This window comes from Bison bison, unplaced genomic scaffold, assembly GCF_000754665.1.
Source record: "Bison bison bison isolate TAMUID 2011002044 unplaced genomic scaffold, Bison_UMD1.0 scf7180017864228, whole genome shotgun sequence".
Classification (NCBI taxonomy): Eukaryota; Metazoa; Chordata; class Mammalia; order Artiodactyla; family Bovidae; genus Bison; species Bison bison.
The window spans coordinates 5,522,169-5,545,614 of record NW_011494800.1 but is presented as its reverse complement, the minus strand read 5'-3'; the positions used below and the strand labels follow the sequence as shown (position 1 = coordinate 5,545,614).

The 23,446-nt window shown below is 36.4% G+C and overlaps 1 protein-coding gene across 6 annotated transcripts in view; it reads left to right on the top strand.

The window, feature by feature from the left end:
• The window catches only part of SEC31A (SEC31 homolog A (S. cerevisiae)), a 60,967-nt gene that overhangs the window by 997 nt on the left and 36,524 nt on the right, over positions 1 to 23,446 (top strand). For 3 of the 6 annotated variants that reach the window (XM_010845932.1, XM_010845930.1, XM_010845929.1), the window contains exons 2-10: positions 8,924 to 9,006; positions 9,672 to 9,795; positions 11,085 to 11,283; positions 13,651 to 13,746; positions 14,634 to 14,774; positions 16,098 to 16,240; positions 19,338 to 19,437; positions 20,954 to 21,115; positions 21,312 to 21,464. In XM_010845932.1, coding sequence (XP_010844234.1) covers positions 8,928 to 9,006; positions 9,672 to 9,795; positions 11,085 to 11,283; positions 13,651 to 13,746; positions 14,634 to 14,774; positions 16,098 to 16,240; positions 19,338 to 19,437; positions 20,954 to 21,115; positions 21,312 to 21,464 — 1,197 coding nt within the window. In that variant the 5' untranslated portion in view covers positions 8,924 to 8,927. Of the gene's footprint in view, positions 262 to 8,923; positions 9,007 to 9,671; positions 9,796 to 11,084; positions 11,284 to 13,650; positions 13,747 to 14,633; positions 14,775 to 16,097; positions 16,241 to 19,337; positions 19,438 to 20,953; positions 21,116 to 21,311; positions 21,465 to 23,446 lie in introns of all 6 variants that reach the window. The other 3 variants (XM_010845931.1, XM_010845928.1, XM_010845927.1) reach the window with 3 other exon arrangements.

Genomic DNA, 23,446 nt, shown 5'->3' with positions numbered 1-23,446 from the left:
CGTCACGGCTGCTTCGGGGATCGCGCCGGCCCGCATCCGCCGACGTTTCCTCCGCTGAGCAGAAGCGCCCCTGAGGCTTGCGCCAGGGTGTCCAGCCCAGGCGCGTAGCTGGCGTCTGAGATTAGGAGACCTTCGGACCCTGGTGCACAAAGAGGCGCGGTCCCCAAGGGCGAGGGAAGGAAACAGACCTCATCAGCATTACCTTGGTTGACTTTAGTTTGGGGTTTTTTGGTATTATCTGAGCTGTTGCCAGATTTAAAGGTAAATTTATAGGTTTTAACTACGGACTACTGTCACTTAACTGGGATTGTTTTATTTTAAGGGCAGTCGCCGCCGGTCGCAGCCTGTATCTCGAAGGAAGTATCATTCAGTGCTGTATGTTTTTGCTACTGATTTACTATAATAAGAGGTTAAAGTAAGGGGGCAGGTGTAAAATAAATCAAAATGTTGCCTGGGCTTGTGGGCATTGTAAACTTTTTCATAACTCGGGGAACTAATTTTACCCAGGTCATTCTGAAGTTTCAGTGATGGTCTGTGATAAATCCTTCCCGCGAAACTGTATTTTCTAACCACAGAAGACTGAAATTGATTGTCTTTGTGGGCAACTGTAACTGTTTAATCAGTAGTTAGAGCTTCGTCCTTGAATCATACTATCTTATGTTTTCTGTACATAACGATTGATTGTTCTAGAGTTGGCTAAAGTTTACTTACCCTTTCTCAGTGGTTCTTTGCTCCTGTTTCCTCATTTCTCCCTAATTACAGCCCTGCGAATGGTTTGTAGACCCTTAACGAACTTTCCCTGGTAGCTTGGAAATGCGGGAGACCTGGGTTCGATCCCTGGGTCGGGAAGATCCCCTGGAGAAGGAAATGGCAACCCACTCCAGTATTCATGCCTGGAAAATCCCATGGACCGAGGAGCCTGGTGGGCTACAGTCCATGGGGTCGCAAAGAGTCGGACACGACTGAGCGACTTCTTTTCTTCTCTACGAACTTTTGGATAAGTTGAAGTGTTTTTGTTGTTGTGAATTTCTGTTACACACATCTGAGGTTATTTAGGTTTAGGAAATGTCAGATTTGAAATGAATTTCCAATTATATAACTTAATTTTATATAAGCAAGTTATTTTCTGAAACCAGTAAGAACAGAAAGAAATTTGTAAACTATAAAGAGCAATGATTCTTAATCTTTTGGGGTTCCTCTCTTTTCTAGAAGTATTTGTGATTTTATTTTGTTTTCTGATGTTCTTTTGATATTTATGTATTTATTTCTAAATTTTTATTGGAGTATAGTTGCTTTACATTGTGTTAATGTCTGTTACGCAGCAAAGTGAGTCAGTTATATGTGTACGTGTATCCCCTCCTTTTTGGATTTCCTTCTCTTTTAGGTCACCACAGAGCTTTGAGTAGAGTCCCCTGTGCTGTACAGTAGGTTCTCCTTTCTCCTTAGTTATCTGTTTTATCCAGAATATCAAGAGTGCATGCATGTCATTCCCAGTGTCCCAATTCATCCCATCCTCCACCCCACCCCCCACCGCCCTTGGTATCTATAAGCTTGGTTTCTAGATCTCTGTCTAATTGTGCTTTCAAATAAATTCATCCGTACCATTTTTCTAGATTCCCCATATAAGCGATATTATACAATTGTTTTTCTGACTTAACTTCACTCTGTATGACAGTCTCTAGGTATATCCATGTCTCTGCAAATGGCATTATTTCATTCCTTTTTATGGTTAAGAAGTATTACGTTGTGGGCTTCTGAGGTGGCTCAGTGGTAGAGAATCCGCTTGCCAATGCAGGAGATGCAGGTTTGATCCCTGGGCTGGGAAGATCCCCTGGAGAAGGAAATGGCAACCCACTCCAGAATTCTTGCCTGGGAAATTCCATGGACAGGGGAGCCTGGTAGGCTACAGTCTGGGGGGTTCCAAAGAGTTGGACACAACTTAATGAGTAGAGAACAGCAATGACATTGTATATATCACTCCACTCTCTTTTAAGGATCTGATGAAACTACTGGATCATCTTCCTAGAAACATGCACATACACACGTATAGGATTTTCTGTATATCGTGAGGTTTATACAATTCTAATTAAAGATTCTTATAAAATGATATTATTAAATTAATCCGTTGTTTTTCTAGAAAAGTTGTAATTCTTAAATAGGTTAATTTCAGGGACTTCCCTGGTTGTCTAGTGGTTGGGACTCCACACTTCTCCGGTGGGGTAGAGGGAGGGCACGGATGGAATCCCTGATTGGGGAACTGGGGATCCCATATGCCGTGTGATGTGGCCCAAAAGAGGGTTAATTTCAGCTCAAAAAGTTTTGTTGTATTAAGACTGCAGATAAGTGTGACACTATTTAGTTCAATGACCAGCGCACAGTTGCATCTTTGATTTGGTTTTGGCTGGGTGAGATGAGCCTAGACCATCAGTAACATTAAATAAATTCTCTGGAACAAATGTGCCCATGCTAATGAGGTATCTTGTCCACACAAGGTGGTTTTTTATTAGCCACAGTGGCAGCCGGGTATTGTGTTTCTGGTTTGGGAGTCAGAGTTTCCAGTTGTGATACCTCTTTGACTTTTTACTTCCTGAGGTTTAGTTCAGTGCTCCATGTATGATAACATTGTGAGGTTGGAGCTGTTTAGAGGTTAGTGCTGTTGGGTTTTAGTGTTGCTTCACAAAATCAGCTTTTAGAAAATGCAGGGGGAAAGTTTCATTTCACTGCACACAATTGTTGCGGAGAGAAACTTGGATGAATAAATAAAAGTTGTGGTCTGGATCGTAAATTTTTTTCGGTAGATGTATTCTTTTGAAGATTCACTGGGGTACACATTTTAAATGGTGACTTTTGTATTAGCTGCCGTTTACAAGCATTTATTTACCAAGTGCCAGGCACTGTTCTCTGTGAATTCTCACAGCAGACCTATGGCGTAGATGCTTTTATTATAGTTATTTTACCAAATGGTTAGCCAAGACGGACATAGATAAAATTACATACCAAAAGTCAGCTAGGACACGTGGAACTGGGATTTAAACTGACAGTGTTGGCTCCAGTCTCCATACTTTAACTGCTCTTCTTTTGGTACTGTCTTATACGGGGCATGTGTGAACAAACCATTGTCCTCACAGTTTTCTTTTCATATTTCACAGTGATTGTGTTCTGTGCAAAATAGTTTCAAATGAAATAAATCTGCGTGGTGTGAATTCTAATCACATACAATATTGAAAAAAATTACATAGAGAATTCCCTGGCAGTCAAGTGGTTGGGAATCTGTGCTTCCCCTGCAGGGTGATGCAAGTTCGATCGATCCCTGATCAATTAACTAAAATCCCACATGCCACGCAGCACAGCCAGATAAATAAATTGGAATAAAAATATGTCATTAAAAACTACAGAAAGTTTTTAAAGCAAGTCTTACTTGGGAAATTGACATGGTTTAAGAGTTCTTCATATTTTCAAGGAAACTAGTTACAACTAAATGATCAATTGTAAGAGAAGGAGATACACATGTATCTGATGAAGCTGTATTTTCATAGTATTCTTAATAGTTTTGAGAATGATTGTAGCTTATGATATTTTTGTTTAGTTAGATTCAAACTGCTTAATGTAGTTCAAGGCCATTGTCGTAGTATAGTATTTGATTTTTTTTTTTTAAACAATGGTATTTAAACCTTATGTTCAGTACAGGTTATTAAGTGGAACTGCTTCTGATGGCACATTGAGTACTAAGGCCAAGAAACAGATTTTATAAATGCTTTGAATTCCCTCTTAACTCTTTTATGTTCTTGTAAATTAGTCTCTCTCTTTCAGTAAATGTTACACATTAACTAAGTGCTCCTGAATTCCTGTAGCCCTTGTACCTTTCCTCCTGGAGATACTGTAATTATATTCAATTGGGTTTAAAAAAATATATATATATGTAGCTATTTTGTTTTCAATATTAGAAATTATTCTAAAGGCATTTTAGGAAACCTTTTTTTTTCCCCCAAGCAGTACTTTCCCACTTTTTAAATAAGAAAAGATCCTTTAAACAGTTACGAATTTAAAAATTAAATATTTTACTTAAAATTGGTCTTTCTAGTGCATCAGTCTTTTTGTATTCCTTTAAATATAGACATTCAGAATCAATCCAGCAATGTATATCTCACTCTGTGCGAAACAGTTTTAGATCCAAAAAGGGTAAAAGTTGTAAGACTTGATTGAAAACAAAACAGTATTTGTCGATTTGGTGAAACAAGATGACCAAACAAGATGAAATAAGTTGATAAAACAGACTGGGAAAATACGTAAGCAATATGTACTAAGAGAATGTTATAAAGTTTTACCGAGATAAATGAGTTGCTTAAAGTGTTCCGGCAGATAGAAAAAGTTTAGATCAGTGTTGATTGATCAGTGGAGCAGATTTCATGAAGGAGATGGGACTTACTAAAGACGACTGAGAGGAGAAAGAAGGCATTTCATATAAAGAAAATAGGCCTGTTTTTTACCTCTTAGAAAATTGTGAGTTTTTTTTTTTTTTTCCTTTTTTCCTTCACAATAATCTTAGGAAACTAGATGTGCGATTTTCTTGATTAATCTCATGATGATAATAATCTTTAAAGTAGTTAGTGTATTAAAATGCTTTTTGACTTATGTGCTAGGCATTGTGTTTGGACCTCTGTAAAATACATTTCTCTCATTTGAACTTCACAACATCCCCTGAGGTAGTCACACTTATCCCCATCTTACAAGTGTGGGAATTGGGGCTCAGAGAGATCAAATAATGTGTAAAGGTGTCAAAAGTAGCAGGGTCAATGTTCAGGTTGAAGGACCAGAAGGACCAGAAGTCAGTGTTCCGGACCAGAGGTCCTGCCTCTTTGCAGTGTGATTCAGCCTCCTAATGCATCCACTTTGCCTGACCTCGCCCAGTTTCTAAAATTCATTTCTTCTTGCCTTAATTTCATTATGCATTGTAGTTTCTTTGCCATTCAGTATTTCTCCTAAATTTTAATATTTTTTGTATGATTAAAATTGAATACTTGAGCTTCTTGTAGCAAGTAAGAGGCTGGACTCTGGAGCTCACTTCTGAGTTCAGATCTTGGCTCTGCCCCTTGCTGGCATGTTCAAATCATTTCATCTTTCTGTCCCTTCCTTTTATCATCTGGTCTTCAAATGTAAGCAACTTGACCATGTAAGACTCAGGGCATATTTTTAGTCTAAGGCCCTCTTAAGAAAACTGTTAGAGGATGAACTTCATCCTCCAGAGATGAGTAAGAAAACTCGCAAGAGTGCTATTGGAGAACATTGAGTATATTTAACTGCTATGGACCTGAGGCTGAAACCAAAGTGGGAATAAGGGAGAAAAGATAAAATGTACATGTTACATATCTGATCGTGTAGAAATTGGTCATCAAACTAAAAAATTGAGAGAACTGGGAAGCAGGAAGAAAATTGGAGGTAGAATAAATTTGTGGATTGCCTAATCTGTAATGTCTAGGAGTCAAAGGACATCATTTAAAGCTGACAAATCAGTAGAAGTATAAGCGTATTTAACAGTACAAAGGGAAACTCTGAGAAAGATGATACTAATGATTATAACTGTGTGCTGCAGGAGAGGCAGTAAGCTATATAAGCTAATTCTGTTAGTGCTCGTAGTTAATTAAACTAGGTAAAGAAATAAAGGATTAATGGTATTAAATGGAAATTACTTAAAATTATAGTTACAAAGATAGGACCAGAAACATACAACAAATCAGTGCTCAGAGAAAATTCAAAGCCTAAAGAAATAATAAAAATGGATAAGTAAAGCATTTAACTAAAAAGGTAGAAAAACTTTTTAAAAGTGAAACTAATAAGTAAAGCCAAAATTTGACTCTTTGTAAATACTTAGTGAAACAGGTTAAGTCACTTAGCTAATTTTTCAAAGAAGGGTAGGACAAAACATGAATATTATAAGGACTAATCACCACACACAGCACAAATTAGAAGAAGCATGAGTCCATGTTTAAGTCTAAACAAATAAATTAGAAGATTGTATAAAAGAGTACAATAAAGGAATATCATGGGAAAACATAATTTACAAAAATGACCTTGGATAAAGAAAATTCAAATAGATCAATATCCATGGAAGAAACAGAGAAAATTACCACTTACCTTCCCTTCAAAATACCAGACCCAGCTATCTCATAGGAGAATTCTGGTAAATCCTTAAAGAAATAGTAATTTCAGTGTTGTTATTGAAAGTGTTCCAGAGCATGGGAAAAGAAGAAAACCTCCCACATTTGTTCTGAACAAGTGTAACATTGATACCAAAACCTGACAAAGAATGTACAAAAGAGGAAAACTATCAATTAAATCTCGTTTAAGACTCTAGGAACGAAACTCTTTTTAAACAAAATCTAGGAGCTCTGTAGTAGAATCATGGCAAGAGAAGTTGATGCATGGTATGAAAAGATGATTCAGTATTAGGAAATCTGTTAGTGCTTTGTTTTGTTAGTAAACCAAAAGAGAAAAATCATATGGTCATCTCCAATTACCTAATGAAAAAACATTCAACAAAATTCAACACCCAGTCTTTATGAATAGCATTCAGTAAGATAGTAATCAATGGCTATTTCCACATCCATGTTTGTATACATATGTATATTTATTTACTCGTACAGGTGTAAGTGTGTGTGGACACTCACTCACATCTGTACAAATATATGTGTATATATCTCAAATTCCAAAACCATGCCGAGTGGTGATACAGTAGGCTTTCCCACTGCAGAACAGGACAAGACAAGAAATAGCGCTGTTATCACTGCTGTTGAGTATGATACTGTTAGTCCTGGCCAGCTCACACAAGAGGAAGATACCAGAGGAGCGACAGTGTGAAATGAGGAGACTGGCTCTGTTGGCACATGGTATGAATATATATGTGGAAACCCCAACAGAATCTACTGAAACACTACTCCAAAAAGAGAATTCAGTAAGAAAACAGGATTAAAGATTAATGTAGCGAAATCATTAGCCTTCATTTAACAATGAGATCATAGACATAATAGTGGAAGGAAAAAAAGCCACATTTGCAAACGAACCAAAAGATGAAATACTTAGGAGTAAGCAGACCCAGTATGTCAAAAAAATTTCAAACAATACTGAAAAATAAAAAAGAAGGCTTAACTCTAAAGACATGTTCTTGATTAGGAAGATTCACCATTCTGTCAGTTCTCCATAAATTAATTTATTAATTTGGTACAGGTTCAATAAAAAATACTAACATTCTCTTTTTTCTGGAATTAGACAAAAAATTTTCTGATTGTTTATGTCGTTAAAAAACAAACAAAAAATAGCAAGGAAAATGGGTGGGGATTATTGAAATCATACTCATGTAAAGCCTCAGTATTTAGAAGTGACATGCCTAGCATGTAAATACATGGGCAAAAGGAATGGTAATCACAGAATAAATGTACATGAATACTGAAATGTAAACCTTAGCCTATATCCTGATGTGTACAGGAATATAAACCTAAATATTAAATCTAGAAATAAATACAGGAAGTTGGTACATGATAAAGGTGGTATCTAAAGTTAGTAAGAAAAAAATTTCAATAAATGATTTTGAAGTAATAAAATACATACTTCGAATATATTCAATACACTGTATATACCAGGATACATTTCAAGTGGCAGTATCCATCAGATTAAATTTACTTTTATTCTTTAACCCATCAGTTTTACCTCTGGAAAACTATAGCTTTCCTTGTCCATAAGTGAAGTAACATGTATGTGTGGCCATTTATTTCAGCGTTGTTTGTAAGAATAATAGCTCAGTTGATAAAGAATCTGCCTGCCATGCAGGAGACCCCAGTTCTGTTCCTGGGTCAGGAAGATCCCCTGGAGAAGGGATAGGCTACCCACTCCAGTATTCTTGGGCTTCCCTTGTGGCTCAGCTGGTGAAGAATCTGCCTGCTATGCAGGAGGCCCCGGTTCAATTCCTGGGTAGGGAAGGTCCGCTGGAGAAGGGAAAGGCTACACACTCCAGTATCCTGGTGTGGAGAATTCCATGGACTCTAAAGTCCATGGGGTCACAGAGTCAGATACTCCTGAGCGACTTTCACTTTCAAAAACAATTCAGGTGTTCTCAGTAGGAGACTAAGTAATTAGATTAGGCTACATCTGAGAGTGGAATACTGTGCCATGTGAATGCATTTATGTAAAATAACAAAGTTGTTTTTGTTGGTGGTGTTTTGGCAGAATGTGGGATTTTAGTTCCCTGACTAGGGATTGAACCCACACCCCCTACATTGGAAATGTGGAGTCTTAACCATGGGACCACCCGGGAAAGTCCAACAAAGATATTTTTAATGCTGTAGCACAGTATCTCCTGAGTTTTTCTACGAAAGTAACTTTCACATAGAATATATAAAATAGTAGCATATGGGATTGTAGCTTGGAGTGACCATTTAAAAATTTGTTTCTGCTTTATCTTTAAAATTCTTTGGGTTTGCTATATTCCCCTCTTAGTCTGCTTTATTTAAAATTAGTTTGTCACACTGCTCTTGCTCCTGAGCAGTCCTGCTCCAGGAAGGCACACCTTGTTCGTTACGTGCCTTCTCTCCCCCTGCTGCACTGCCGCCTGTCTTATCTTGACTGAGACGCATACTGCATGCAAGACTGATTAACCACATACTATCCCTGTTTTTGCATGTTTCCTTCCAGACAGATTTTTCAACGGAAGGATGATAATCTATAAACAGAATAGCCCTATACTTGTCTCAAAATAATTTAACAAGTTTCTTTCAAATGGTCCACATTTCCCAACAAATGATACCTAGTCCAATGTGATTTATTGGCATTCCAGCATTACTATTAATGTATTGGTTTGTCCAATATATTTCTATGTTAAAAAGTGTTCCATCTTACATGTTTATTATATTTCTATGTGAAATGTTCTCTTTAGCAGGATGAAGTTAAAGGAAGTAGATCGTACCGCCATGCAGGCATGGAGCCCTGCACAGAATCATCCCATTTACCTAGCTACAGGTAAGTTCAACAGAGAGAAGACCGTATAAGTCACCTAATTTCTTATTTTCCACATCTGACTTATTTATACTTGGCCTTTAAGATTCAGGTCAAGCTTCAGCTCCTCTAGAAAGCCTCTCCTCTCCTGATGAGATACGTGCAACATTCCTTTCAGCTGAGTTCAGTGGCCTTCCTATATGCTTGTACATCATAGTGTTAATCATGGTCTATTACATTTATAGTGTCTTCCTCACTTCAGAACTGTGCTCTATCTTTATTCCTGTGGTATTAAGCACAATAGATAAAATGTAAAAAAGTTAATAAATACCAATTTGAATGAATGAACAACAGTTTTGATGCTCCTTTTTTATATAACTAGAGTTGAAGTTATATCATTTGTGACTATAAGCATGGAACTGTTCTTTCAGAGATTTTATCTATAGACTTAAAAAATTGTCTGTACTACCGACTTTTACTAACATCATCTCTGAGCCTTGCATCAGAATCTTACTGCTGTAGTAATGGAAAGCATCTGCTCAATGGTATACGTGCTGAGATTTCAGTCATTAATGTAGCATTCATGAGTGAGATAATTGAAAAACATGCATTTAATGTCTATTTTGTATGGTTTTCTCTGAGTCTTTCTGGTTTTGCATGTGTAGTTACCATGAATATATTTTCTATAGGAACATCTGCTCAACAATTGGATGCAACATTTAGTACCAGCGCTTCTCTTGAGATATTTGAATTAGACCTTTCTGATCCATCCTTGGATATGAAATCTTGTGCTACATTCTCTTCTTCTCACAGGTATGAGATTCAACCTGAAATTTATGTGATTATTTGATTATATGTTGTAGTTGATGCCTAGTGTGTCTATAAGTGTTCCATTATGAAATTGTAAGGAATACCGTTAGTGACATATTTTGTGAAAAAATATCTGAGTTGTTTAGGCAGAAGTTTAAAAAGTGTCTATATATGTTCTGTTGAATTTCCTTTTTTTTTACGGACTGTTGTGTGTAGGAAGGAAAGCCTCTAGTGTCTGGTATTTTTTTCCTCATGATATAGTAGAGTTACTTTCTTTTGCTTTTTTTAATCTTACCTCTTTACAGAAAAAGGTAGGCATGACTAGAAAAAGTAGTTAGATGAATATTAAAATGTTAATAGTGATTTTCTTTGGATGGAGGTTGCTTTTTTCCCCTATCTACTAATGTATTTCAAATTACATTTCACAGAGAATTTTATTAACATGGTTTCTGATACGATAAGTATTTAGATGGGTAGATTTCCAAGTACTTAAGCTGTATAGGATACTTTAATTTCAGTAGCAAAATGTGCTTTATAGCATAATGCCTTGGCAGGTTTTGGTGAAGAGATTGTACCTTGGTTAACAATACAGTTCAAATCCTGGCATCTCCCATGGGATGGCTTATAATCATCCAAGCCCTCCCACTGTACTGGGAATCCCAGATGCCTTTCATCTGGCAGTTTTTCGACTCAGTACCATTGTTATATATCTCCATGCCACCTCCATACCAAATTGTAATCTTTTATTCTCCACCAGTGGGTGGAGAATTATGTCATAATAGACATAATTTTGATATCACTTTTTTACTGTCAGAATACATTATTTTTCTTAGAAAATTTCAGATGACTCCCTTAACTGCTTTACTGTTTAACAGATGACATGTTACTGAGTACTTCTGTAGTCAAATAAAGTCAGGGGAAGTGGTTGATGAGCTCTATTTTATAAATGAATCAAAAGCAGCTTAGGGAGATTAAGTAACTGGCTCAGGGTCTCACAGATTCTAAATGGTAAAACCATTCTAAGGCTCTTATCTTCTGACACACAAATCAAGTATACTTTGTTGTATTAGCTGTACAAAAGAGTTTTTGTACCCTTCAAGGTTACAAAATGAAATATGAGTATAAATAAAAACTAAAATGCCATTTCACCAACTTAGGTACAGTTACCAGGAATAGAGGAGAAGCAGTGTTTTTGGTGTATTTATGAAAAGGCTTAAATATATAATTTCCAAATTCTTTTCTAAGTTTATCTGACTTCAAAAAAGAGTATTTTTGCTCATTTTCTTTTAAAGATACCACAAGTTGATTTGGGGACCTCATAAGATGGATTCCAAAGGAAATATCTCTGGAGTCCTGATTGCAGGTGGTGAAAACGGAAATATTATTCTTTATGATCCTTCTAAAATTATCGCTGGGGATAAGGAAGTTGTGATTGCCCAGAATGACAAGCATACTGGCCCAGTGAGAGCATTGGATGTGAACATTTTCCAGGTTAGACTTTTGACGTTTATTCATATTTCTTGAGATGCACGCTGCCTATTTGAAGTAAGTATATGAGTCTACTGTGCCTCAGTCTTGGAGAAAGCTAAAACTGTGCCTATGCAGGTTGATGAGTGAGTGTATTTGTATGAAGAATGAAAGGTTCAGAGTTGGCTTCAGTGACTGATACACTAGCCCCAGGGAAGGGATCAGGGTGATGGGTTTAGTTCTAGAAGTCTGGAGATGTCATGTCATCTTACGGACATTTTTAAAATATTAGGCACCTCAGAGGTTGAAAACCTAGTCTTTTAAAAGTTTGTCTAGGCTACTTCCCTGGTGGTCCAGTGGCTAAGACTCTGCATTCCCTGTGCAGGAGGGCCTAGATTTGATCCCTGGTCAGAGAACTAGATCCTAGAACTAAAGACGCTCCATGCCACAAGTAAGACCTGGTTCCTCCAGTGCTGTTGTATGTGGGTTAATCTGTTGTTTTATTAGTGCTAAATGTATTTATGTCAGAGATTACTACTCTATCAAATAATAAGATGTATACATAAATATAGTATAAATTTAATGGGCAATTAAGAATCTTTGTACTGTTGCCATTGTAAACATTACTGAATGTTAATTGTAGAAATGTTAAATAGCAACCCACTCCAGTGTTCTTGCCTGGAGAATCCCAAGGACAGGAGCCTGGTGGGCTGCCGTCTATGGGGTCGCACAAAGTCGGACACGACTGACGTGACTTAGCAGCAGTAGCATACATTAATAAAGATCTTGAATTAATAGGACATTTGAGTATAATCAGAAAATAAATATTATCTTTAAAAATAAAAAGCTTGATAGTTATTTTTCTTGTATTATAAATAGATATTTTAGATATAGAAATACAGAAACCCAAACTTCTTCGTTTTCTGTGGCTTGTGGTGCCCACTCTTTAGATTAGATAGCTAATTTCCAACAACTGCTGATTTTTGGTTCGTGTCTTATATCATAGGTGGCTACTGCCATGGAATTCCTCTGTTTTCAGAGTTGTATGTCAGTTGTTGTAGTAGGTTAATGAGAGTGAACAGTAAAGGATGAAGGTCAGTATATGAATCTCATTGTCTTCCTGGACTTCATATCACAATTTTAGGGTCTTTTTGATCCAAACAGTGCACAACATAGTTTACCTAGAAATACTACCACCTGGCGCAAGACGGAGCATACATGAAACAGAAATACGTGAGGACAGACACGGAAAACAGGTTTATAGTTAGCAAGGGGAAAGGGGATTGGAGAGGGATAAATTAGGAATTGGGGACTAGCAGATATAACTACTATATATAAAACAGATAACAAGGTCCTGCTGTATAGCACCGGGAACTAGTAATATAGTCAAAATCCTATAATAAAATAAACTATAATGGAAATATAAATATATATATGTAACTGAGTCACTTTACACCAGAAGCTATAGTTTTGTTTATTTATTATTTAATTGGAGGCTAATTACTTTACAGTTTTGTAATGGTTTTTACCATACATTGACATGAATCAGCCATGGAGAAACTATAGTTTTTTAATTGAAATAAGTCAACTAGACTTCAGTTAAAAATTTTTTTTAAATAAATAAATACATGAGGATTTTTACTAGTCTTAATCTTGATCCAGCTCCAGAGGCTGACTTTGAAGTGCCTGGGATAGACACCATTATTTTAGCATTCAGCTATTTGAAGCCAACAGGGTGACCTATTTTTGTCTCCCACAATCAGATTCCCTTCCAGAGATCCAAACCACAGGCAATAATCACCATATAAGAATTTATCCATTTAATTAGTTTTTAGTGTCTTATATTGAAATGTCAGTAGATGTGTTATCTTTTTTAGTTTAATAGAGTTTTACAATATGTTTCTTTAGAAAACTGATTAAATTTCAGATTGTTATATATAGTTTTTAGGGGTTTATGCATTTTGATTTTTTTTAATTAAACAGAAAAATTACATGCCTTAAAACTGAAAGATTTTTTAAATTAATTATTTTTAATGGAAGGATAATTGCTTTACAGTATGGCTTACCCATGTCCCCTCCCACTTGAACCATACCTCTCACCTCCCTCCCTATCCCTCCCCTCTAGGTTGTTAACAAGCCCGTTTGAGTTCCCTGAGTCACACAACAAATTCCCATTGGCTATCTATTTTACCTATTTATATTACCTACAGTAATTTAAGCGTTCTTGTTACTCTCTCCATACAGCCCACTCTCCCTCCTCCCCCACCAGCCGTGTCCCTGGCTGTTCTCAATCTGAAAATGTACAGATCTTTCCAGCTCCAAATTGGGTTATTCTGAATTCTCTTCATTATTTGTAAGTGCTATTTATTTGTTAATTCTTTCTTATTGCAGACTAATCTGGTGGCCTCTGGTGCTAACGAATCTGAAATCTACATTTGGGATCTAAATAATTTTGCAACTCCAATGACACCAGGAGCCAAAACGCAGGTATTACATTGATTTCAATGTAATCAAAAGAACCAAAATCAGTTTTTCTGCACTTATTTGTTTTTTTCACACAAAATATATCTGTTTAAATGTCAGCGTTTAAAATATATCAGTGTTTAAATGTCATTGATTTTTCTTTAGCATGATCAAGTGTTAATAAATATGTTTCCTAAGAGTATCAGCAAGTCCTTCAACAGTAAATATTTATTTAGTACTTGCCATCTCCCATGCACTGTTTGAGGTACTAGACTTGTGGTAGTAAATAACATAGTGTTTAATAGTTTCTTAGGTATAATATTTTATGTAGTATAGTGTTCTGTATTATATAGTATTTTAGCAATACCCAACCTCAGAATAAAAATCATAGAGGAAACTTACTTAAAAAAAGAAACACAACCTTGTTTCCTATGTAATTCTAATAAGTTGACAAAGAACAGTCATCTCCGCCTTCTTTACACTGTATTGACTATTCGATTTGAGTGGCTATTATAACAGGCCCTAACATTTTGGCAATCTGAGAGGCAGCGTAACAATAGTATATGGTTTTCTAGGTCTAGGCTGTAACTTTTGCTCTGCCTAGATGTCTGTCACGTTGACCAGCATCTACTTTGTGGTCCATTATCTTCCATGGAGCAGTTGCAAAGTAAAGAAACAGTGCTTGATTTGTAACAGGAGCCTAGTAAGTGGCTGGTGAATAGACAAGGTAAAGTACTTGAATTGGTGTATACCTGAGCTTTAAACTGCATATGTTGAGAATATAAAAATAAATTTATGGAAGGTATAGATACAGATTTTTAAGTAATCCATTTCCTAAAAAGAAGAATTAGATTTTGTAGTTAAACTTGATTACAGTTGAGAAATGGTTCTTAGTAGTTTATTCCTTACAGCCCCCAGAAGATATCAGTTGCATTGCATGGAACAGACAAGTTCAGCATATTTTGGCATCAGCCAGTCCCAGTGGTCGGGCCACTGTGTGGGATCTTAGAAAAAACGAACCTATCATCAAAGTCAGTGATCATAATAACAGGGTAAGTAGTAACTTACACATAGTTACACATAGTAACACAATCTTAGAAAACAGATTGATCTGTGAGAAACATGTTTTGTTTCTGCTATAGCTATTCCTATATTGTTTGTCAGAGTTGGGAACAAGGCAGATTTCTGTAAAGTCAAATCCTGTTTTCTTATGGACCAGTCATGTTGGAATGAGAGGTTGTTTTTCCCTTTGGGGAAAATAATAAAATTCCTACTAAACCACACTGGATATATTAATGATGAAGAGAAAGATTGGTCAATCAAAGCAGTTATTCCATGATACACCAGTTGTTTTGCTTTGCCAACTATTCCAAAGCATTATAGCAACTAGAATGTAAAATTTTTCCCTGCTAGTAATTTTATGACTATGAAGCTGTAGTTTCCAGACTCTTGGGTTCCTCTTTTCTGATTAGGCAGTGCTAAAATGAACTGATATTCTTCTCCCACTTGCTCAGTAGACGCTGTTGTATACACATTACATTTTAATCTTACAGATTCATTAATATTATGTCATCATATGTTATAAAGTAATTTAGACACACCTTAGGGCTTGCCTTATTAATTTGTTTTCAATTACTGTTTTTAGTTGGACATTTAAAAAGCGAGTTTGCCTAAATCAGAGAATACATATATAATTTAAAAACAGCAATAGCAATGAGAAAACACTATTTATAAGCATATTTTCTCAAAGTATTGTTTTTCAGTGAGTCAGGAGTTTTAAAACAAGTTTCAGTGGAATAAAGTACACAATAAGTATTTCAGTCACCTTCTAGAACACTTAACAGGATCTGAGCTTCCAAGTATTTCTCAGTAATAATGTTAATTTATCCCATATGAAAGTTTGAACAGTAGTTGTTGCTTTAGTCACTTTATCTTGATTTTTCTGATAAAGTAGAGGAAAGGTATTAATTTTTTTTAAATCTTCTCATCTTCATTTCTCTAAAAGTATTAAATTTTAAATTTATATAAAACTTTTCCCCTTATTACAATTTTGACAGGACAACTCATTTGTGGTATAGAATTACTCTGGCCTGGAATGATTTGGTATATCAAAGTGTTGGATGAATTGAAAACATTTAAACTCTTTAGTTTAAGACCACTGTTTAAGAGTGTTTAGTAGAATTTAATTTAGTGTGTTTTTAAAAAACAAATTTTAAATAAATTAAAATAATGACTACATAAGTAAGAATATTGTTTTCATAAGCCTGAGCTGATGTTTTCTACTGTTTGCTTCAATAAATGTATATTCCTCATGTTCATTTCGGCTTTTCATAAAGTAGTATGATTGATAAGATGTGAGCCTTGACTGTGTGCAGATGCATTGCTCTGGGTTGGCGTGGCATCCTGACGTTGCCACTCAGATGGTCCTTGCCTCTGAGGATGACAGGCTACCAGTGGTCCAAATGTGGGACCTTCGCTTTGCCTCCTCTCCGCTCCGTGTCCTGGAAAACCATGCCAGGTATCTTGCTGCTCTTCGAAAAAGCTTGATTTGTGAATTGTAAAAAATGTATTTACTTACTGCTTTGAATTATCAGATAATTTTTTAAAATTAGGGAATCTGCTCTGTCTCTGTCTTATGAAAGTTAGTATAAATAGTTCATTTCTATTTTAAGCAATAGTCATCTGATTTTTTGTACCGAAAAATGGTAGCCAAATCATATCACAAAAACCTGAAAATATGTTTATGGATTTTATACAACTTATTTCAAATAATAGGTAATAGTTAAAAAATAAAATTAAAAAAAATAATAGGTAATCAAAATTCTAGTGAATCATAGCTCTTTGGGACAACTCTTGGATCTTTGGGACATTATACAGTTTGATGTTTATTTGATTCATCATACTTATGAAGAGTCTTCCATGACATTAATGTCAAGCAACAATTGAAAAGTTTGTTTTACTTCTGAGTGTTTATCTTAATTTAAAAGCAGACATTTTTGAGATAGTAAGTGGTTCATTCTACCTTCAATTTAATAAATGTGTGGATGCTGTAAAAAAACATGAGAATTGTCTTGTGTTAACTTGAGTAGCATCAAATTTAGTTTGTGGGAGTCCCTGGCAGTCCAGTGGTTAGGGCTCTGTGTTCCCACTGTGAGGGACATGGGAGCTGAGATCCACAAGGTGTAGAGTGCCGAAAAAGGATTTTGTTTCTTTAGTTTGTAATTGTGCAGATTTCCTATGATTTATATTCAGGTGCCCAGGGAGTTTATGTATGTTTTGTTCAGTGTTTTTAAACAAGAAACAAATCTCTTGTAGTGTTGAAGTATTTTCAGTGCTTTGGGCTTTTTTCTTCTTTCCTTTTTAGGGATATACAGACTAAAGCTTTAAATTCCTTTTTCCCCCGTGTGGTGGAATTACACACTTTGAGAAAGTCTTAAAGTTTGTGACCTCTCCTTGAGCTTCTTATAAAGGAGAAAAGAATCTGATCACAGTGTAATCCTATTTAGATGTTATGCTTTAGTCAGCTTTTTAGTAAAGAAGGGGTGATTCTGAGAAGTTTTAATATTTTTCCCATGTTTGGTAAGGTTTTATTTATTTATTAAACACTTGCTTGTTGAACACATACCAACCAGTGTACTAGGATTCAGTAATACCAAAAAAATCCCTGCCCGGTGTTGAACAGAGTTCCCTGTGCTGTACAACAGGTCCTTGTTGGGTGTCTATTTTAAATATAGCAGTGTATACATATCAGTCCCTAATTTCCAAATGTTAGCTTGATTAAGACTCATAGTAAACCTGTAGAGTAAATGCTATTATCCCATTTTACACATTGGAAATTGAAGCTTGGCAAGGCTAAACTTGGTTTAGATCAAAACTGTCAGCTGCTGACTTCCAAGTCAAACATCCTGGTCATTGTATCTATGCTCTTAACATTACATTATACTGCCAGTTTTCAGAGTGGGCACATTTTAGCAAGACAGAATACCATACTGGGTGCCAGGAGCAAATCAGCCTCTCTATTTCTGTTTACTCCCTCTAGTAAATGCAGGAGTTGGATTATATGATCTTTAAGGTCCTTCCAGTTCTGTAGTTCAGTAATTTTTTTTAATACCTGCTAAGAATTTAAATGTTCCTTAAGATGTGATATTAAATATGATACTGATATCTAAAGGCATTCTTGACATGCTTGAAATTTTTGGCATACATAATAGGATTCTAAAGAGAGGAGACAGTAAGAGTCCATTATTCCTAAATGGACTTCCCAGGTGGTGCTAGTGGTAAAGAACCCGCCTGCCAATAGAGGAGATGTAAGAGATGTGGGTTCAGTCCCTGGCTCTGGAAGATCCCCTGGAGGGAGGGCATGGATACTCCAGTATTCTTGCCTAGAGAATTCCGTGGACAGAGGACTCTGGCGGGCTACAGTCCATGGGGTTGCAGAGTCGAGCAGGACTGAAGCGACTTAAGCACACACACATGCATTGCTACAGTTGGGGAAAGTTGAATATGGACTCTCTATTTAGAGTATTGTGTAAAAATAACATTTTCAGTATGAGATTATATATAGGAGAAGGTTCTTATCACCATAGAGAAGTGTAGAGGTGTCATGTAATAATCTGCATTTGACAGATGCAATATATATATAGAGAGAGAGAGAGAGCAAAATATAAAGACCTAAAGTAAATGTGGCCAAATTGATGAATCTAGGTGAGAAGTCTAAGAGTGTACATCACACTATCCTACAGTTTTTACAAAGATTTTAATGCTTAAAAGATAAAATGTTGGAAGCAAAGGCATTCTTAAATAATTTGAGTTCTCTTCCTATAGCGTATTTTTCTGATTCTGAGAGGACTTAGATTGTAAAAAATACCATCATATTAAAAACAACTTTGGGGGAAAAGAAGAGTAATATATACCTTGATGGTATGTTTTCAGAATAATTGAGGACTCTTTGTATGTTTTTAAGAAAAACACAGACATAATTCTAGTTTCTAGTATTTTTCTTCATGGTCTGGCAATGTTAACCTTTCTTTCATCTCTAAATAGCAGAGGCATGAATGTAGAAAAAACAAACTATTAATATTATATAGTACTTATTTCTGGATGGTAGGATACAGGGATTTTTTAAATTTTTGCAGGGGATGCTAATCTGAATTTTTCAAAACATTTACTGAAAATGTTACTTTGTTTGAAAGTAAAAGTGTTAGTCACTCAACCATGCCCGACTCTTTGCAACCCCATGGACTATATAGTCCATGGAATTCTCCAGGCCAGAATACAGGAGTGGGTAGCCATTCCCTTCTCCAGGGGATCTTCCCAACCCAGGGATCAAATCCAGGTCTCCCACATTGCAGGTGGATTCTTTACCTGCTGAGCCACCAGGAAAACCCTGTAGACCGTGTGTTGGGCATTTGTTTTCTTTTTTTTGCCATCATACACTGTACTCTATATTGAGCATCTTTGTAATGATCACAGAGCATACCCATTGCTAAACTGCTTTCCAGAAAGATTATATGAATTGTACTTCTGTTAGCAGTGTGTCTCTCCAAAGCCTAGACAGAAATAATTTGCAGATTTGATTTACTCAAGATTAAAAATTTCATCTTTGGGTTTTTAAGGGGGATTTTGGCAATTGCTTGGAGCATGGCGGATCCTGAATTGTTGCTGAGCTGTGGGAAAGACGCTAAGATTCTGTGCTCCAACCCAAACACAGGAGAGGTATGGGGAGGAAATATTTTTCAGACTTGGAGTGATTGTAATATTTAACTCTAGCTGAATAAGAAAATTTCCATATGAATTCTTTAGCACATGATTAAAATTAAGAATGTGAAAGTAGATGGAGGTGTGTATGAAATGCTAAACTAGCAGAGACTTTATCTAAACCCAGCTGTTTTCATCTGGAAATACCAGTCATTGAAAATGGTGTATTTGAACCTAGTAATCACCCCACCCCCAACCCCTCACTTCCAATAAAAGGCATTTATCTAGACTCAGAAATGGTTGGTTGGATTTATTTAGTGTGTTTTCTGGAAATCAGTGTCCTCAGAGTAGGAGTGTTCAAGGTTTGGGTCCTGAAGGTCCTCTTTGATTTTTGGACATCAGTGGATGTAGATTTTTAATCCGTCTTCTGAACTGTACAGCAAGAATATAATACTGTATCATGAAATATTTGTCATGTGTTCTATTTATGGAAATTTAGATGGATAAGCTAAATGAGCAGGCTAAATGCCTTTTCACTTAATTCTGTTTCCTTATAAAATAAAACATTATTTAAAATGTCACATGAAGTCCAAATTAAGCTAATTTGACTTGTTTCTTATATCTCCTAAGAGCATCAGTTAGCATCACACTAACCTTGAGTTAGTAACAATTATTACATGATTACATTGTAAAGTTAATAAGCAAATATTACATTATTTATATCAGCCATTTTAAATAGTTTTTCTATATTCTGTTCCTCCTAAAGAAAACTGTTTATGCCAAATTCTGTTTTGATTCTGCAGCAATAAGAATGATGTGTACATGTTTTCTCAGTTGACAAGAAAGAAGCCAGTCTTCTCAGTGAATTCTTCCTTCTCAAGAATTTTTTTTTTTTAATTTTTATTGGAGTATAGTTGCTGTACAACGTTGTGTTAGTTTCTGCTGTACAACCAGGTGAATTAGCTACATGTGTACTTGTATCCCTATTAAAAGTTTCTTCTCATTAGGCCATCACAGAGCCCTGAGTGCAGTCCCCTGAGCTGCACAGTGGCTCCTCACAGTCAGTCATCTGTTTGATACGTACTGACGTGTGTCAGTCCCAGTCTCCCAGTTCATCCTGTCCCCCGCTTCCCCCCAAGATTTGTTTTTGAAATTTGATCTTCAGATGATTTAAGTGTGGTTCTTTGGATCTTAGCCAGCAAAGTCAGTTGGATAGAACCCTTTTAGAGGTCAGCGAGTTGATCCTAATACAGTATTCTGATCTTTCAGATGCATCTTCTATTACAATTTCAATAAAAATAGGAAAATCTCAGTTTTTAAAATGTTCTTATTCCAAATCTGGTCAAAATTTTGATTTTGTCATTTCGTTTTTGTCATAATGAACTTTTCTTGTACTTTAAAGAAATTTTTTAAATTGTTGTTTTTCCTGGCTGTACACTTTCTAAAAGTAAATGTTTAATTACAGTTGTACTTGTTGATCATAGTAATTCAGGTGTTTTGGCTATAAAGCGCCTGTACTTCTTTTTTGGTCTAGGTGTTATATGAACTCCCCACCACCACACAGTGGTGCTTTGATATTCAGTGGTGCCCCAGAAATCCCGCTGTCTTATCGGCTGCTTCCTTCGATGGGCGTATCAGCGTTTATTCTATCATGGGAGGGAGTGCAGATGGTTTAAGGCAGAAACAAGTTGACAAGGTAATAAGAAATATTAAGGTTTTTTTATTACAACATCTGAAAAGAATCATCTTACTGTATAATTATTTTGAAAATGACTTTATGGATCAGCGATACCAATTACTTGGAAAATTGTGTAAAAAAATTTATTCGGTATGACTTGAAAACGTGTAACATAGTCTTGTATAAGTTATGAAAATCCCGCTTTATTTTTTAGCTTTCGTCATCTTTTGGGAATCTTGACCCCTTCGGCACAGGACAGCCCCTTCCCCCATTACAAATTCCTCAGCAGACGACCCCACAGAGTATCGTGTTGCCTCTGAAGAAGCCACCCCGATGGATCCGAAGGCCTGTTGGTGCTTCCTTCTCAGTAGGTGGATTTGTTTCTATGGTCCGTAAACACCGAGGACAAAGTATTATTATAAGATTGCTCAGATGGAAGAGGGCTGAGTTTGAGATGTGTTTGTGAGTTTTCATCATTTAGAAAGACTTCTCAGGAAAAGTGGAACCTACTGCCTTTTTTCTTTTAAATTGTGATAAAATATACATAACATAAAATTGACCATTTTAACCATTTTAAAATATAGCACTTGAGTGGTACTGAGTACATTCCCCTTGTTTTGGAACCTTTGCACTGCTCCCGCTGCCCCACTTTATTATACTTGTCATCCCTCTCTATCTCTCCTTCCTTCGTTCCTTCTTTCCTTTTTGGGGGTGGGGGGAAGGGTGCTGCATTCTAGTTGTTACAAGGTCCACTGTGGTTGCACATCTAATCTGTAGCCTCTCACCTTGCAGCACTTACAACAGCACTGAAGCTGACATTTGGATTCTCTGTCTCATCCTTGGCTCCAAACTCATGTGGGAAAGAAGACAGTGTTAGTTATTATCTTCATAGTACTTCAGTACTAGTGAATGGACATTCCCTTTTCATTCCAAAGATAAATATATAGTGAACATCCTCTGTCAGGCACCATCCTAGGTACTGGAAACACACCTGTAAACTAGGTAGAGTCTGTGTCTCAAATAGTGTGTATAGAGGGGCAGCGAGACTTTTCTGTACAGTTTGAGTTTTCTTTTAAACCTTATCCATACATAATTTTATTAGTTTTAATTACTTTGGGAAGTAGAGAACTAACTAGATGAATGGTTAGGATTCAGTAAGTAAAGTGGAAAGTCACAAGCAAAAGTGAAGATTCAGAGACAGGAGAGCAGATAGAGAAGACCAGCACTAGGGATGAGAGGTTAATTAAATCAAGAATGAATTTACAAGTGACGTAATCAACCGTCTGTTATTTAGGAAGGTTAGTATGTAGCAAAAAGGCAAAATGGTTGTCTGAGGAGGCCTTACAAACAGCTATGAAAAGAAGAGAAGCAAAAGGCAAAGGAGAAAAGGAAAGATATACCCATTTGAATGCAGAGTTCCAAAGAATAGCAAGAAGAGATAAGAAACCGTTCTTTAGTCATCAGTGCAAAGAAATAGAGGAAAACAATAGAATGGGAAAAACTAGAGATCTCTTCAAGAAAATTAGAGATACCAAGGGAACATTTCATGCAAAGATGGGCTCAATAAAGGTCAGAAATGGTATGGACCTAATAGAAGCAGAAGATATTAAGAAGAGGTGGCAAGAATACACAGAAGAACTGTACAAAAAAGAGCTTCATGACCCAGATAATCACAATGGTGTGATCACTCACCTAGAGCCAGACATCCTGGAATGTGAAGTCAAGTGGGCCTTAGGAAGCATCGCTACAAACAAAGCTAGTGGACATGATGGAATTCCAGTTGAGCTATTTCAAATCCTAAAAGATGATGCTGTGAAAGTGTTGCACTCATAATGCCAGCAAATTTGGAAAACTCAGCAGTGGCCACAGGGCCGGAAAAGGTCAGTTTTCATTCCATTCCCAAAGAAAGACAACACCAAAGAATGCTCAAACTACCGCACTATTGCACTCATTTCACATGCTAGTAAAGTAATGCTTAAAATTCTCCAAGCCAGGCTTCAGCAATACGTGAACTGTGAACTTCCAGATGTTCAAGCTGGTTTTAGAAAAGGCAGAGGAACCAGAGATCAAATTGCCAACATTCGCTGGATCGTTGAAAAAGCAAGAGAGTTCCAGAAAAACATCTACTTCTGCTTTATTGACTGTGCCAAAGCCTTTGCATGGATCACAACAAACTGTTGAAAATTCTGAAAGAGATGGGAATACCAGACCACCTGACCTGCCTCCTGAGAAATGTGTATACAGGTCAAAAAACAACAGTTAGAACTGAACATGGAACAACAGACTGGTTCCAAATTGGGAAAGGAGTACATCAAGGCTGTATATTGTCACCAAAGCAGAAGTAGCTTA